This window comes from Ricinus communis, chromosome 8, assembly GCF_019578655.1.
Source record: "Ricinus communis isolate WT05 ecotype wild-type chromosome 8, ASM1957865v1, whole genome shotgun sequence".
NCBI classification, from domain to species: Eukaryota; Viridiplantae; Streptophyta; class Magnoliopsida; order Malpighiales; family Euphorbiaceae; genus Ricinus; species Ricinus communis.
This window is the reverse complement of record NC_063263.1, coordinates 12,005,486-12,024,590: the sequence shown is the minus strand read 5'-3', so window position 1 is coordinate 12,024,590 and position 19,105 is coordinate 12,005,486. Positions and strand designations below refer to the sequence as shown.

Genomic DNA, 19,105 nt, shown 5'->3' with positions numbered 1-19,105 from the left:
CATCCAAATATGACCTATTATATTTTCCCAAATATTCTAATCCAACTAAAATTATAAAGATATTCACTTCCCTTTAAAAAGAAAATCACATAGACATTACCAAAAATTATTAAATGTAATCTATTGACTTTCCATTTAAACATCTATAAACCCTTAAAATCAAAAAATTTCAAAAGATTCACTTCCCTTTTCAAAGAAATTAATTTTCCATTTCCGAATATTCATCAATCTGTAAAATCAAATGTCAAAAGTCGTTTAAATTGTGTGTGGACACTAGAAATAAACATTTCTCAAATCCTTTTTCCTTGTTAAGAAAATCTACAACCAAAAAAATAACCCTAAATTAGAAAGCGAACCAAAAAAATAATAATTTATTTTTCTTTCTCCACCCACCCAAAGGAAACGAATTATCACTTCACTCATTTTCCTTTCTTTTCGATTCACCTTCGATCTATAGCCAGCGGGTGGCTAGGAGAATTGAAAAGACAGGAAAAGAAGAAAGAAAACAAAGAACAAGAGGAAAACAAGCAGAAAACAAAGATTACTTAAAGAATAAAAAGAATTTTAGATACAACAATTATATAAAGATATATTATTCTCACTTGATGAAACTTTTCAGTAATTGTATTTTCTCACTGCATAATCATTGAGCGATTATGATATTAAAAAGGGTTTAAAGTTTTTAATTTGTTAGTAATTATGAAGAAATATAAAATTTAGCTTAATAAAACCTTTTAGTTAAGTATTTTAATTTTACCATTTTAAATAATTCTTAACTTAATTTAAAAATTTATATTGGTTCCGTATTGCATTAGCGAATGAGCTTTAAATAAAAGTGTTGAAAATTTTAGTTGTGAGTATTAAATAGGATTATCTAACACACACTCTCCTTTATTTAATTGAAAAAGAAATTAGAGAAAAAAAGGTGAAAATGATAAAAAGATTAAAAAAAAATAAAAATTATAAAATAAGTTATTAGTTCTTTAATAAGTGCACAAATATTAGTGAAAAATAAAAATTGAAGAAGTTAAAGGTGTAAAATGATTTAAAGTGAAGAAAATTATAGTGGCATAATAGCGAGTTTTATACGTTTTGCCCATTTCTTTATTTAAAAATTCAATTTCATCCTCGAAGAGAATTTACTGTGCAAATTTATTTTCTCAACCTTTTTTTTTTCTTTGAGAAAATTCTTTGGACTTAAAATTATAGTTGAATTTCCTCATTTTCTCCTTTGAAATGTCTGTCACATGTACTACTTCTTTTTTTTTCAAAATTAGTGTAGTAGGGTTAGGTATGATATAGATTTGTTAAGGCAGCTAGGAGATCCAACACACTGCAATACTTCAAAGACAAAACTAATAATAGTAGATTTTCATTGGATATTATTGTATTTCTTTTAAGAAATATATAAAATATTTGTTTATTGGCGATTTTACTCAAATTGAGATATAAATTTATCATCAAATTAAGCTTACCGGTACATAATTTAATTTTCTTATATATATGTTTAAATATAAAAATGGTACATCATACATAAGGATAATATGACAAATAAAGAACAAATTGACTTACTCCTATGTATAAATTAGACCTATTTATTTGTCCATTTATCCTCCTACATATTTATGAAAATGTATATATTCTGAGTGTGATCTAAATTCGTCCTATCAAATAATAAAATACAATTTTAAAATGGTTTTCTTAAAAGAATTTGGATGGGTTCATCAAAACAAATGAATATAAACATAGGGCCAAGCTGAACTCATTTCCTCCTTGTGAAGAATGAAGAACAATGGGTGGTGGCACTGGCACCTAATTTAAGGTATCAAAAGGTGCCAACATTTCGCAGATGAGCAACTGATAGAAATAGGGAAGTAGCCCGACAGTTAATTAGCAACACTTCTTAAAAGCATCGATACAATACAATTGTTAATTTATTTTTTAAATTAATTTTTATGCTGGCCTTTTCTAAAAAAAAAAAAAAAAATCAGCTAAAATAGCTTATTTACTATGGTAAAAAATAATATATTTTTAAATACTACATTTATTAATAATTTTAGTACTTTCATCATTAGTAAGCATTAATTACTTTCTCCGTTACTTTTTAATTGACATTCTTTCATAGTTGCACAAGAATTAACAAACTATTAATTACTCTCTTCTCTCTTCATTCCATAAGAACATTTTAGAAATTCATTAAATTATAGAAAAATTATTACCTATTCCAACACAAAAAAAATAAAATTAAATTAATGTTGCATTAAATATATAAAAGTGATAGATAATTAAAAAAAATAAATTGAAAAAAAAAATAGCATGTAATGGAGGGAGTATGTTACAATTTAAAAAGAAAATGACTCATCTATCCTTTTCAAAAGAAACACTCAAATTAATTTACTTTTAATAAGGATTTAAAATTCTAAAATAACAGTTATATTTTAAAAAATATTTCTCCAGAAAAGGAATAGATAGAATAATTATCCTATCTCCATTTATCGCAATAGAGGAAAACTAGACGCATTTTCAAGAAATTTAAAGAGACCAAATAAATTAGAGCTTATTGATTGGAGTTTGAAACATTGACTTTAATATCATGGTTATAATAGTGTATATAAGAAGAAAGATTATTGCTTAATCTAGATACATATTTATTATTTTTAGATAATTAAATATGTGCGAAAGTAAAACACTCATATATACATATTATTTTTCTTTTTATTGCGGTATATACATCTGGTGGTGGTGGTGTAGATAACAAATTAACCGTGGAAGAATATCCCATTGGAATTTGACAAGTGCAATATAACTATAACATTCTATGAAAAGAGAGGGTTTTTTTTCCAATTAAAAATTAATGAAATCTGTGATCTTTACTCTAATTTTAAGTGAAAAGTAGGAAGTGTTAGCAGGTTAAAGACAAAATTATGAGGTCCTAGCTAGTTACCTTTAAGTATAAGTTATATATGTAAGTAATTATTTATATTGTTGCTTGCAACTGCAGAGAGTAGAAGAAAACTTTAGCATTTCTGACAAATATTTGTTACCTTACTTTACCTATGGAGGTATAAGCTTTAATTTATTTCTTTGTGTCTACAATAAGAGCATATTAGCATATCTTGTCAATTGTCACTATAATCCTTTTATTAAGTGATCGGAAACACAATAGAATAAAGTTATTGTTTTGGCTAGTTATCTTATATAAGGATCTACCATGCAATTCATTTTATTTTTATTATTCATTGAAAGTTTAATGGTCGTGGATCGTAGGATATAATGATTCCACCAATACTTATATATAATAGCGAAATAGAGAGCGATCTCTTAAATTTTGTTATGAAAATGTCAATCAAATCACTTCCTAATTAGCCTGATATTTCAGTTCTTATAGAGAAGATAACTATCTTACTTTATAACATATTTTGTTTATGAACATATCAATGTCCCATGGCGAGATTTTCTGTGACAATTGATAATACTCTTTAAAATCATAAATTCGTCACGGTTGGGGTGATTCTTTTGATCTGCTAAATGAACAATATGAAGATCCTTCTAACCCAGTGTCCTTTTCAGATGAATTTTTATTTGTGCATGCCTTGCTTTAGTAAGCTAATATTTTAATTGCTCTTCCATATGGGTTTTTGTCATGACTTTTTTCTGATGTTGATTCTTCAGAAAATGAAGGAATATATATAACTCGAACCACTAAACTTCAACACCAAAGTTTTTTTTTTTTTTTATCCTTTCTTAATAGCTTAATGAGATCTAAACTTAACATTTATTTTTAAAGACTATGGTACCATTATAAAAGTCAAAATATTAACTCTATAAATTTCCAAAACTTCAACAAATTGATTTAATTTCTTCATATTCCCAACTTTGAAAGATGGCGTAAATGGTTTACTAATCAATTCCTTTCCATAGAATCCTGTTTTTTTCTTCTTAGAAAGAATTAATTCAAAGAAAAAAAAAAGGTTAGTTGAACTACTTAAAAGACGAGGAAAGAAAAAATAATAATGGAAGCAAGGTAGTTACCCAGATGCCAAGGTACTACTGTAATTATATTAAAGATAATGTTCACCATATTTAAAAATTTGTAGATATGTATGCCCTAATCATCTTCTCAAATGAGAAATTAAAAAGATGAATAATAGTAATAATAACAATTACAAGCTACGAGTTTCTTTGCATGATCTTGAGCAGGCAGCACCAACATGCATTATCCAATATAGTAGGCATACGTTGTTGTTCTTCACATCTCAAGTTCAAAAAAATGTAGAAAGAATGACCTAAATCTTTGCACATATGACCATATTATTATTTTGATCTCAAAGTACTTCTAAAGATTCTGAAAAAAAAAAAAAAAATGAGCTAAAAAGATGCTCAAAGAATGAGCTGATCTTTTGCACCTGCCTTACCATATATATTCAGATTTATTTGAGCCTAAATCGAGGGGTCAATCTTTAAGAACCATAGCAACTCATCATTTACAGACAGATAATACTTTGATTTTCTATTAATCCCTACAATTATAAGTGTTTAAGAGGTAAATGGAAAATGAATGAAAACTAAAATTTGTTTTGTGCTGAGATCAAAAGAGTGATTAGTTAATAATGTTAAATGACAAATAGACTGAAAATTATAATAGTTGTTTTATGTTTACTTAATAAAACTAATTAAAAAAAAATCATTACCGATGTTCGAAAAAAAGTTCTACTTAGCTTCGGTAGAATTTATATTTATATTTGTGATATTTAATTTAGTTTTTATTTCATGTTCCAATTGAATATAGTATGTCATATTTGCAATCCACGCCTTTAATTTGAAATAAAATAGTTGAGATTTTATTACAAATTTAAATTTAAAAATAGAAAAAAATTATAATTTTTTATTAGATAATAAATAGAACTCAACCATGGTGAAAAGAAATACCAACATAACTTTTCATGTCCAATATGAGAGGACTTTAATCCTATAACAATATAGTTTTTGATAATAGATTAAGAAGCAGGTTACTTTCAAATTATATTTTTCTTCAGAACTCGAAAATGAGTTAAAATTTACAGAAAATACTTTTATATATATACACAATTACACAGAGTTTGTAGTCAATAATTTAATTTTCTTTTTGTAGAAAAAATAAAATCATAAAAACAGCAACTTGCAGTCATTTTCATTTTCATTTTGATGTGGTGGGTCTTGTGTATGCTGGGTCATATGTATCAGTTATGTATTTAATGAATAAGACAACCTTAGATACTACGTTTTCTCTAATTTATTATTTATGTCTTCCTTATTCATGTATCTCCATCAAAATGCTGTGAATTAACCTGCTGTATATATTGCCAATTTGCCACACATATTGAATTCAAGCCCAATTAATCAACACAGTCATCCATGAATATTTCAAAACAAATCTTCTCATTCTTGCCTCAGGCAAGGTGTTCTTCTTCTTCTTTTTTAATCTTGTTTTTAGGACTTCTAATTTTGTTTTAAATTTAACAGGAGATATGATGAAGGCGCTAGTTATGTGCCAGCCTACTAACTCGTCGGATATATGGTGTTTTTTTTTTTCTTTTTCTGAGGACTAAATGATACATTATGGTAAATTCGAGGATTAAATGGTACCATGGTCAAGTCACCACTTACCAGCATATATATCTTCATATTTTGACTAGTCTCTCTTTGAGAAATTTCACATGTAATGTGGAGCTTATATATATATATTCATCACAAACAATTCAATCATAATTAATAGTTCATAATCAAAATGGAATATTGAATAAAGAAAGAAAAAGAAAACACTACTAAATTGTCATCGCAAAATTGTTAAGTTTATGGTTTTACAGTTTAATTATCTGTTGAGAAATAAAACTAATAATCACAAAAATATGAACAAACAAGTAAGAAAAACTCGCTCGTTACGCTGCTATCCACTAGCTCACTCCGTTCTGCTCCAGCATATGTCCCTTAAACTGGTACATGAGTCATTCCTAACATTACCTTTTAGTGACAATTAATTAATTTTTCTGGATAATAATTATTTTAACAAAAAATATAATAAAAAATACTAAGGCATTTCATACTTATTATTACTAATGATGAAATTTGAAAATATCATAGTAGGGCACCCAATGACAATAACAATTGCTTAAGCAATAGAAATTTCTGCTCTACACGCAGAATTAATTTCTGAAAATATGAACATTAAATGTCATGGGCAACCTCAACCTACTAAGTTTGATGAAATATGAACTAAGGCAGTTATAAAATGGTACGTAATTGTCCATGCTCCATAGCCTTTACCTAACACCCACTGATGAGCTGCTCATATATATATCACATACCTAACCCGGTAGACATCAAAGCTCTTCCTTTTCACCGGTCACTCTCCACTCCTTTTTGCTCTAAAGATACACAACCATTTCATATCTCTACTTCCTGGTTCCCACCATCTCCACCCAAGTAAGAAATCGAGATGAATAAACCAAGAAAAAAAAAATGAAACACTTTTATTGCTAGGTCATTTATTGCCCTCTAAGAGTCAATCATGTGGTCACACGAAATATAATTGATTTGTCTACTTTAGAAGGAAATTTAGTGATATTGGTTAAGTCTTGTGTGTCCTAGCTAGGTCTGCAAGGCAACAATAGTGAAAATATAATGCTGGTTTGGGAGAGCGGCGAGGCTAACTTTAAGACAACACCGGTGAGAATTACTCTAACTCTAAACTCTTTTGTCTTCTTCTGTTTTTTAAAACTTTTGCTGACTTGCTTATCACCATTATTGCCTTGGAGGATCTAGCTAGGACACACAAGACTAACCGCCGTCGGTTACTTTAGTTTATGCTGTTTTTATATTTACAAAACAAGTTTTTCTTTTATTAATTTATTTATTTTTTTTTGGCAAAGATAGCAGGATACATGGAGAGAAACCAAAAAAGTACGCACAATAGGAGCTAATCCCTCGTCGAGAAGGCTTTGTTTTGCCAATATATGGGCTGCCCAATTCAACATCCTGTATATTGACATATACAAAAAAAAAAAAAAAAAAAACCTTCCAAAATACATAAGAGAACATAAGAGAAATGGCATGTCTGCAAAGATTTGCCTCAACCTCAGCTGGAGGACGAAGAAGACCAGAAGCATATTTTCGCCACATTCATTGGCATCACCTACGAAAGTAGCAGCTTTTAAATCCAGGAGAAAGGGATCCCTAACGTTCCCTCAAGAAGTGGGAGGGGATATTCGATATGCGTGGGGGTGGACCAGAAAGCATTGCTGGCTCTTCTGCTGTGACAGTGAGAGAACACAATGTTGCCATTCTTATTTCTTTACCAATAACAACTCCCATATCGCCCCGCTTCTCTACCTTATTTAGAGCACCAATCATTACTAATAATGAAAAAAAAAATTATATGCTAAACTGACATTTTTATCAGTTTTCTAAAGGGTCTTGGCCTCCTGGGGGGCTTTTTTTTTGTATTCACTCCATTTGTACATTCCTTACATTGTTATCACTTCCAATGTTTCAAGTAGTTAATTTGAATACCACTACTAATCAAAACAAAAACGAATCAAAATTAAAATAGCTAAAAGAAAATATCATAATTAGTTAGTATTTAATGGTAACTGAAACTTTAGCAAAGAAATTTTTTTTTTCTTATACAATCATATGAAACAAAACAAATTACTATCCATGCAAAGCTAATCATATATGTACCATGATAATCAAATATACTATTGACGCAAATAAGAATAACGCAACAAAATTGCTTGGAAATGTACAAGAACCCATAACACCTTCTACTTTGATCCATGATACCACTTAATTGATTTTTTTATTTATTGATGAGAAATATAATGGAACGACTGTATAGTAAGGGTAATAATCTCTTTACACTTGTTATAAAACCGATTTATTTTTATAAAAGTATGGATTCCAACTCAAAATCTCTTTACCTTAGGTAGGTGTTAAGTGTGCCAATTAATTAATTTGAGCTTGAACTTTTTACTTTTTTATATCTAGGTAGTGTGCACAAGTTGGTTTTGCGCAATCATAAGGCTTTTAGGTTTAATTTCTTTCCTAATAGTGTTGATTAGTTACAAATTAATTTATAAATATTTTGCTTACTTAACACCACATAGTTCTGTCTTTTCTGTTATTGAGGAACCCCTTTTTGTTCTACGGTTGTAGATTTTGATGGTGTTTTTGTTTAATATATATTGTGAACTTGACCAGCCTTTATTTTCCAAAAAATAAAAAGGATAAAATAGAAGATATACATCTTCCATGATCTATATTGATTAAAACGATATTATTTTATATAATTTAGAGAGACCAACAATTAATTAAGAAAGAAAAAGAGTTTGTTATCCTAAATTATAAAGAATACAATTAGAAGATATACATATTCTGTGATCTATATTGATTAAAATGGTATTATTTCATATAATCTAGAGAGACCAACCATAAAATAAAAACAGAAATAAACAAAATAATTAAGTTTGTTATCCCAAGCTATAAGGAATACAGTTTTTCCAAATGATTTAAAATAATTACATTTAGTTTGAGCACATCTCAGATTAAAATTGATGACTTTTAGTAGGCTTCAGTAGAAAAAACTTTGATTTCTTTTTTTAACCTAAGAAATCTTCTTATAATCGATAAATTATTCTTGTATGTTTTTCTTTTTTTCCAATCATGTTTATATGTTAAACAGGTAAAATGGTGATCTTGGACTATCAAGTAAGATTACAATTTATATTCATATTAATGTCTGAAAAGAGAAAAGCATGTCTAGAACTTAAAGTGTATTATGTGGATATTTATTTAAAGAATAAGTATGATTTGATTTTATTGTTTTATAATTTTTATTATTTGTTTTTTTAGACAAAAAAAGATATTAAGAAAATATATTTTACCATTAAAATTTCTCCAATAATAAAGATTTAACCATTTTTAGTCCAATCAGTCATGATTATCATATTATCTTTATTTGATGACATGAGTTTAGAATTTAGTAACTCATAATTTTATTATTTAACCGTAATTTAGAAAAACTACGAATCGGCAAATCCGACGGGATCAATTTGATGACCAAAAATAATGTTTTGAGTTGCTAAACTCTAAATTCATATTATCAAACGGAAACGATATGATAACGATGGCTAATTAGATTGAATATGACTGAATCTTTACGAATTGGCATTTTTAACAGTGAGTTACTTCTTTTTGTCAAGATTTTTAATGATATATCTCTTTATGTCTGAAAAAAACTACATATTAAAAATTTTCAAATTATGAAATCATATAATTTTTTTTTCTTTTACTTGTCCCTTTATTTAATTGCCTACATGTATGTTTACTATTGAGTTTTCATTTCATATAAGCATCTACATAAAATTACAATTCAAGTTCTCACCTGTAACTTTTTCCATAAAAACTAAAACTTGAGGTGGGGAAGATACAGTATACAGAGTGTTGCTTTGCATTTTGAATTTGCAGTGCCTTTAAAAGTAATGGGAAAACCCATTTTGCCCTACACCATAAATTGTTTCCGATGGGATAATATCATTGAAGCATAAGGATAGGACCTCACAAACATAGGATAACAATGCACTTGAGGCTCTATAGTAGATCATGTATCTGATGCTTTGGTTTTTATTTTTACGTGTTGCTACAGTTCAATACTCCTCATCCATCTTGCATGAGCGAACTCCTCAAAACATAAATTAGCCGTCCACCCTTCTTGTACACTCTATTTAAAGATTTGAGTTTTGTCCAACATCAGGGCAAAGTGTAGTTCCTCTATTCTTCGATTGACAAAAAACCAAAATGGATCCACAGGCCAACTCCAAATTGCACATTCTTGCAATGCTAGTGCTGCTGCTGATGTGGGCATGGGCAGGGACAGCTCAGGCTCAGGTTAACGATATGGGGCAATGCTTGACAGGCTGCGGGCAAGACATAGTCACATGTACAGTCAGATGTGTAGAAACTTCAAAGGGGTTGCCGGAACTGGCACAGTGCATCGAAGGATGCGGTGCTACTAACTTCTCATGCATGGGCAAATGCACTGGAATGCCCATCACAGTTCCATCACCGCCACCACCAAATGTGCAGTAACACTTCTACTTGGTGGTGTTAACATTCCATCACAAGTTGGCCATCATAGTTTTATGCTACATAGTCATAAATAAAGATAACATGCTTCTCAATTCTGGGTGCTTGCGTCCCAAAAGAGTTCGCATGTTAAGGATGTGGAAGACCAAATCCATGTTCATATTATAATATTGATCAGTAAAATGATAATTAAAAGATTCATGTAAACAAAGCCAAACCTACAATACAACCAAAACAAAATTGGGAAAATAATACAATAGTTTGATCAGCAACAACTAAACAAGAGATGTTCAAGGACAAATTTAAATCTCCATTTTATCATTACAATTTGATTGTAACATGATGGTATAACTAGTTTTGTTGCTTGCGACTTCTCTTTTCATCAATACCTGACTGAGAAAATCTCTGTCTTAGTACGTCTAACACATCTTCTATCTTCACATCTTTATGTGCCAGTAAAACCATGGCATGGTAAAGAACATCTCCCATCTCTGAAGCAGTATGGATACTGTGCTCATTCTCCTCTAGCGTTCGGCACAACTCATCCGCCTCCTCCCTATAAAATACTGGATTAGTATCTCCAAAATTGACAAAACAAGCTCCAAAAATCTAGCTCAGTACTGAAAATGATCACCGAGTTAATGTAGGAATGTGCTGCAAGTACCTGATTTTTGAGCATAGTAAGTTTGGGTCATCTAGTAATCTTCTGGTCCAAGAGGGTTTTCCCTCCTGTGGCGCTGCTAATTCTGCTTTGCGCTGAGATATTGTGGACTCCAGTGAATACAATGTTGTCAATGCCAACCTCTTTCCCTGAACCTGGCAATGAATAGCCAAATTAGCTCATAAATATCTTAAAAATTGTCAGTTGTACCATGATTGATCACTTCAGGCAAGTCTGCAAACCTCCTTTTCTTCTAGAAGGTCATTAACTGATGTGTAATAACATGTCTCCGATCCTGTATGGCAGGTAGGTCCATCAGGCTTTCCTAGGTAAATTATCTGAAAGAGAGCTCAATTAAATAAAATTCTAAGCAGAATTACAAAATTATTCATAATTTCAACTACAGGATATTGACAACATACAGAGTCACGATCACAGTCAAGAAATATGTCGTGAATGTTGATGAAATTCTTGGAGGTCTCCCCCTTTGTCCACAAAGATGATCGTGATCGACTGTAAAATGTTGCCTTCCGGGAGGAAATGGTCGTAGCTAGTGCATTCCTGTTCACAAAGCCTTGCATTAATACAGCTCCTGTGTCAATATTTTGAGCTATAGCCACTGCCAAACCTTTCTCGTCCCATTTTACACTGTCTAACAACGTCTCAACCTATAATTAGACAGTTAGTTACCTTTTTCATTTCTATGTACAGACATTTCAATCATAAAGTAAGGAAGAAAAAAGGAAAGACATTACCAAGGTAGAATCAGAATGCAAGAGTAAATTGTTAGACCATTGTATTCTAAACTGAGGTGAGGCAATATTATAAAATTGTATTGTATAAGACTTTCAACTTCTTGAAACAATCAGAAGCTGATATGCAAAACGCACAATCACATTCATGATAATTTAAACTATAAAAATCAAAAGGCCAGGTGCAGACCAGCTTAAACAGTAGAGAGACTTTCTTTTCTTTAATTTCATTCCATGACAAGAACATTATAAGTAGTGCAACAATGTATTCACAGCTGAAAGTAAGAAAAGGGCCTTCTTTTTCATAATGATTATACAGGGGCTATAGCAGACATGTGAAAACTGATAACACAAGAACGAATGCAGTATGGAAAGAGCTTTGGCCTTCTCCAATTCAAATCATCTAAATCTATTAAAAAAAAATTGATACCAACAGCAATCTAGACATAAAGGGGAATGTAGACTCCAGATGTAGCTCAAATAACCATTAAATGCATATTATTGGGCAACGATGAAGACTTCCGAGAGATGGTTAATAGACCTACGGCAAACCCGTCAGTCATATTTCCTTCTCACTCTATGATTTTCCAGACATGTAACAATCTCTACCATAAAATAAACGGTAGACATCTGACTATGTCTGGTTGAATCATGAATATTCACTCAAGTAAAATAAACATCCGACGATCTCAAAGATTATTCAATGTAGAACCACATTTTGAACATATGACAAAAACACATGTATGTGGAGTCCAGATGTAGCTCAAATAATAATCAAACATATATTATTGGGCAACGATGGATACCTCGAAAGAGATGGTAAATACACAGATAGGAAACCCATCTATCATATTCCCTTCCCTTTCTTTAATTTCCCAGACATGTAACAATCCCTACTACTAGTGTAACACACAGTAGGCATCTGACTAATGTCTGGTACAACAATATGCATAACTCACCAACCCATTATTAAAAACAGAACTTTTATACATTAAAGGAATAATGTTTGACAATGAATTAGAGAAAGAGCAAGATTTTAGTTGAGTTATAAGTTACCTTAGATTCAGATTTCTTGGCAGATGCAAGAATTAAGGGAAAGTTAATCGCTTTCTTGGCATTGTAATCACCAACAGCAAAGAAATTACGGTTTTTTGAAGAACAGCCTAAAAATTGAACAGAATTCAATGACGAAATCGCCATTTACTAATTCTATAAAGGTACAAAAATGTATAAAAAAAAATATCTTTATGATTTTTGTCTCTTAATGCTAAACCTGGAAATGGAAAAAAAGAAAAAAGAAAAAAGAAAAAAAGATGCTTAGTATAAGGAAGTTAAATTATGCAAACGCAAAAAGCAAGAGGTAGAGAAATGAAAGATCACCTCTTTTGTTTATGAGGCGTTTAAGTGCAGCAGCAGCCGCCAGGCCCAGCCACTCTCACTTCAATTGCAGTGTTAGGGTTTTCAATTTATAGAGGAAAGTGAGCTTTCAAAATGTATTAAAAAAGTAAATAAATTTGGAGAATGGGTGAATTTGGCCCTGAATTTACCTCCAAAGGTTAAATAGACTCAATATAAATTTTATTTTTAGCAAATAGCTTTTTAAATTTACATCTATAGTCAAATAAATTTAATTTAATTTTTTTTATCAAATAGTCTCTTCAAGAATTAAATACATTAAAATTAATTTCTTCAAAAAATAAAATAATTTTAAATATTTAAATTTTAATTACATTATAAAAATTAAAAATAATATTTATTTTATTAATTTAATTACAATGACGCAATATCTAAAAGCGTGTTTATAATAGCGTATTTGATAAAATTTAAAATTTAAATTTAATTTACCCATAAATGATAAGTTATGGCCCCATTTATTAAGAAAGTTAAAATTAGTATTTAATTGTTAAATATTTTAAATTAACTTATTTAATACCTTATCATTTTTGCATCAATTAAATTTAAAATTTAAAAATTATCAAATATACACTTATATAGTGCCTTATTATATTATATCAATGAAATTTTTTTAATTTTTATAATTTAATTAAAGTCTAAATTTTTTTAAAAAAATTAAATTAAATTATTTGACTATTGAACATATATTTAGAGAACAAATTGACCCTTTGTTCAAATAAATTTTGTTTTCTTTTTCTCGATAAGAGGCAATGGAGTGGACGTTAGAACAGTAAGCCCGTTGAGATTACCCACAGTAACTAAGTATTGCTAATAATGTTATTCATTTTAAACAACATATGCATAATGAAAAATAGTTAAATATTTAAAAATATATATAAAATAAGATTGTGTAAAAAATTCTACTATACCCTTTATATTTATTTTTATAACTATTATTAATTTTATTTTATTCATTTAAATTTTGTTAATAATAAAAATAGAATTAAAATATTATTAATATAATAATAGAAATCTATTATTTATTTATTAAAATAAAAATTAAATAAAATTTACTCTTTATATATATAAGACATATATTCAATTGCAGCTCATTTAATAATTCATTTATTTATAAATAAATATAATAATAAATAATTTTTTATGTTTATTTTAAATAATATAAAAATTATATTAAAATAATTTATTAGAAATATATATATATATGTATAAATGTATATATAAAGAAAAATATGAGAAAAAATAAAATAGAATAAATTAAAAATATATTTTTAATATTATGATATATATTGAATTACTGGTATGAATTCAAATTTTTGTTTATAATACTAAAATTAATTTAGTTATAATTAAATTTATAAATTATATAAAATTTTAAATAAATTTTATTTTGATCAAACACATAATATTACATTTATAAATAAATCCTTTAAACAAGGCACAATATAAAACTTAAAGAATAAAAATTTATGTGAATCTTATTTAATAAAATAAAAAATTTATCATATATAAAATTGCACAGAAATACTTAAAGCTTTTAAAAATAATAGATTTTTTAGAATTGTGAGAATTAATATTAAATAAAAACACATAAATTAATACTTTAATAAGAAAATAAATTTTTATAGAAAATAAGGAAATGCGTTAGCATTCCCAACGCAGGGCAGAGAGACCTCTGTTCCAAACACGAAATAAAAGAAAATTGTAAACCTATTTTCCAACTATGAATAACCAACCATTTATTTTCAAACATCTTGCAACCAAGGGTTAAATTTCACTTGTATAAGAAAGAAAACCCCTAAATTGTGGCAATGCTAGTAAATAAAGCAATGTGGTGGTTACTGTGAATATCACTGTCATCTCAACAAGTAGAAAATTATATTGGCATACCGATAATTGGAAATGACAATTGGGCGGGTATTTTTGAATATCTGATCTGATCGAATCATAATACGACCAATTTAATTAATAATACATGATTTGAGACGGATTTAGATTTAATTTTACTAATTGGTATCAAATTCGGTCGAATTCAAATTTGATTATGCAAATATCCGTTATCCGAACTTGATTATAATAAAATTTATTATATTATATTATATTTTATTATTTTAAATATTATTTTAAATTTTGTTAAATTTATATGTTGGATTGTATCAATATATTGAATATTTAATATCAAATATTTAAATTTGATTAATTTATAATTTTTATTTTTTATTTATATTATTTTTATTAATATATTTTAAAATTTAATTATTGTAAACATATTCGATAAATGAATATCCGTTTAATTATTTAAATATTTTTATAATTGGATAAGGTACCCGCTATATATTTAAATATTAATAAATATATTTAATATTATTTAATTTAAATAAATTTTAATCGAGTTCGGATATTATGCGATTATTTTTATTTGAATTAGACAGAATTAGATAATATATAAAAAATTTTAAATAATTTTATAACAGATTCAAATATATATATTTTTTAATCGGATTAACCGAAAACTCAAATTAGAACTTTGAATATATATATATTATTTTTCGCAATGAATTGCGTATACATACACTAGTATTGCATCAATGGATTAACGGCCTGATGAATGAGGGGTACATGATTATTCAGATGCAACGGATATTCTGAATCGATTCTCAAAATTACGAGAGAAGCTGAAGCAAGCCCATGATGCGACGCCGCTGAGTGTCCTTTTCATCCTTTTTCTTTAAAATTCAAACCCTGCAACGCTATGTTTGTTGGGGAGGGAAATGAGTGGAAACGAATCCCTTGAATTTCCTTTCATTGTTTTGAATTAAAAATATTATATAATTTTGATATTTCGTTTGCGCCAATTCTTTTATTTATTTGTTTTAACAATTAAAATGAGATATTTATTCTTTAAATAAAGTACAAAAGTTTAAATAAGCTTTAAAGGTTAAAAAAATCAGACCTTAAAAAGCCTAATATAAATAAAGATAAGCTTAAAAGAATCCAATGTTAAGCTATTGCTATAGAACCATCACCCCATAGTTAAAAGCCTTGACTTTTTGTTAAGCTTGTAAAGATGGAACTTAATTTGCAAGGCCATCATGCTTCTTTGATGAAATTTAACTCAAAATTAAAATAGAGACACAAGATATTAAAATAGCTAATACCGAGGGAGGAAGAGAGAACTCTCCATCATCCGGTCTTTTATAGAAATAAATATCTTTAACCCATCAAAATTTTGAATTGAGTCATTGAAGGATATAAACACTCGGTCGATAATATTAAAAAAAATAGACTAATACACTTTAAGCCGCCATCGAAATATTAAAAAAATGTGGCTAAAAAACACAAAACTAATAATAAATTTATAGATTTTTCTTGTAAGAAAAGTGATAAAACCTAAATCTAACCTCAAAAGCCTACTATAAGAGCAATAGATCTTCTTTACCAAAGGAGTCCAAAAAAGCTTATTGATAGTGTTGAATCTCCTGGGCTATTAATTCTATTTTAATGAGTGTTTATTTTGTCTCTAATTTTTTATTTCGACCAATTTACCTCTTTCTTGATTACTTTTAAAATCATAGATAGAAATATATTAATTATAAAAACACAAGTTAAATTAGATAATAAGAAAAAATACGATGAAACTGAAATGGAAAAGATAATTCTAGCCTAAAGAGGCCCAAACCACCCTTCAAAGTCACTAAGGTTACTAGTTTTAGAGAGTGAGAGAGGCCAATACGAGAGAATGGTTTGAGTATTCAAATGTTCCACCTAAAATTAGTGATGACTTTAAACAAAAAAGGAATTGAAAAAGTTTTCTCAATATTTTTTTTTTGAAAAGTGAATTTTTATACTCTAATTGACTTATTTTCTAAAAACAAGTTATAAATGACCTATTCTCAATCTTTTATTAATTTTAAACTAATTATTTTAAATTAATATTAACATCTTTAAATACTAGACCTTAAACTAACAATATACATGTATCTTAAAATTATCTCTAAATCTTAATGTTATTATTTATTTACTATTGGTATTCTCATTATTAATTTGACTTTTGAAAATATTTGTATATGCCTTATCTATTGATATAGTTGAACATTGTAATTACCAATAATATTTGATAATGACTTAAAAAGATTTTATGGTTATTTGTTATTTAAATTAAAAAAATATGATTATAAAAATATATTTGTGGTCTAATTCAAGTGGTAAGAGAGTTTGTTTTCAAGAGTGAGAGGTCATAAATTTGAGTCGTCGCTTGCCTCCACACTATGTGAGTTTTTACTTTTTATGGCGAGTGTAAAGGAATGACTACCTCTATTGTGTAGTCTGTAGCCATTAACCCTATGATGAATAAAAAAAATTCTAAATTATTTTTAAATTATATATATTCTTATAGTTGGAAAATATATCTTACTCATTAATGTGTTTTTTCATGTTTAAGAATGTAATATAAATTTTAATATTAGCTACTAAATTCAACATCTATTTCAAGTTTTTGTTCCTTTACTATTACTTTTTTATATATTGACAAATAATATTACTTTATCATACATATAATACTAAAAATAAGAGAACTTATTTTCTATTAAGTTTGGTGCATTAATTGTAAGAGAAGAAAAAAGACAAAAAAAAGGGAGAATTCATTTTAGATATATAGGATTTGAAAAGGAAATATTTGGGCAATGATATCCTAAGAAATGTAGCTTTGGCTTTTGCTAATTAAAAAATACCAAAAGAAAAAATTTATAACTTGAACGTTTTCATTGTCTTTCTTTTTAAGTCTAAGTTGGCATTGCCTTCTACCACATATCTTTTAATCTTTTGATTTAAAACTTTTATCTTTTAGGTATGCTATCTTTAATAAACAAATTAACTTATGTTTCCTTTTTCTAAAAACATATATGCAAAATAGAAATAATAAAAAAAAAATTTAAAGTTTAGAATCTAAATTTTTTAGATGCTCATACTAAGTCAAATTAACTCATTAATCATATTTTAAAATGAAATGTGAAGGATAATATTTTTTTTTTCTTTATTGACTTATCAAATAGTGTTTATTTCGATCAAGAAGAGAAAAAAAGAAAATAAAAATTCGATTGCTCTTGTTAACTTTCGTCTGCATTTTAAAAATAAAAGAAAAAGTAATTATATGTATCAGTATATTATATCTCTTATTGATAATTTTTTTTATTTTTTTATTTCTTTTTAAATTGAAAAGAGATTATAATTGTTATAATTAGATTTATTTTTTATTTAAATTCTAAAAAAAATATAATATATATATATATATATATATAAATTTTTACGACATTCTACGTGACAAAATTTTATAAAGTTATGTTATATTTTTGTAATGAAAAATAACATTATGACATATTTATAAAATATTAATTATAAATATTATAAAAGAATTAAATATGATATTAAATGCTAATATGAATATGACAATAATTTATGTCTTATTTAAATATAAAACTATTGTATTAGTTAAGAATATTATAATAAATATAAGAATTGTTATAACTACTACATATTATAATAAAATTTATTATTTTTATAATAACATATATGTTTATATTTATATATGTGAAAATAAATAGTAAAAATATAAAAATACTAAACTTAGAAACATAAACACAGTTGATATAAGTTTTTGATGTTTTGAAAAATTTATTGATGTAATATAATAAATAGAAAAAAATTCTTATATATATTATCAAAAGTAAAATTATAAATAAAATAAATATTAAAAAATCTACCAATTTAACTTATTAAAAATAATTATTATATATGGAATTTTATTAGTATAAGAAATAAATAAAATATTAAGATTGATAAATATATATACTTCTTTTATATTAAATATAGAAATTTTATAAAAATACATTATAAGATATTAATATAGATATAAATAAAATAAAATTTTATATTAATATAATTGTAGATAAAATTATATACAATATATAAAACACAAATTTTAAATATAAAATAAATAAATAATTATAAAATAGCAAATTTGCAAATTACTAGCTAATGTATATATATTTTTCTTTTCATTCATATAATTTCCTTGATCTTCCTTCCTTCCTTGCCTGATTTAGCTACCAAACAGAGCGTAACCACTCTCATTCTTTATCTTTTCTTTCATGTAGTTACC

The 19,105-nt window shown here is 27.1% G+C and overlaps 1 protein-coding gene and 1 long non-coding RNA gene across 3 annotated transcripts; one reads left to right on the top strand and one right to left on the bottom strand.

Annotated features, from left to right (window-relative positions):
• The first annotated feature begins 6,272 nt into the window (after positions 1–6,272).
• LOC107260787 lies at positions 6,273–7,062 on the top strand. The gene is made up of 2 exons (XR_001534777.2): positions 6,273–6,705; positions 6,909–7,062. It is a non-coding gene; the product is annotated as an uncharacterized LOC107260787 (long non-coding RNA).
• Positions 7,063–10,192: 3,130 nt separating this feature from the next.
• On the bottom strand, positions 10,193–13,057 carry LOC8273079 (histidine biosynthesis bifunctional protein hisIE, chloroplastic). Of its 2 annotated transcripts, XM_048378552.1 has the most exons (6): positions 12,916–13,057; positions 12,592–12,808; positions 11,206–11,451; positions 11,026–11,121; positions 10,787–10,938; positions 10,193–10,678 (listed from the first exon to the last, which is right to left on the bottom strand). In XM_048378552.1, exons 2-6 carry the CDS (start codon positions 12,733–12,735, stop codon positions 10,474–10,476), a joined length of 843 nt encoding a protein of 280 aa, XP_048234509.1. In that variant the 5' UTR covers positions 12,736–12,808; positions 12,916–13,057; the 3' UTR covers positions 10,193–10,473. The 2 variants fall into 2 exon arrangements, with proteins under 2 accessions (XP_048234509.1, XP_048234510.1); XM_048378553.1 differs by lacking the exon at positions 12,592–12,808 and having other exon boundaries at positions 12,916–13,049.
• Positions 13,058–19,105: the final 6,048 nt, after the last annotated feature.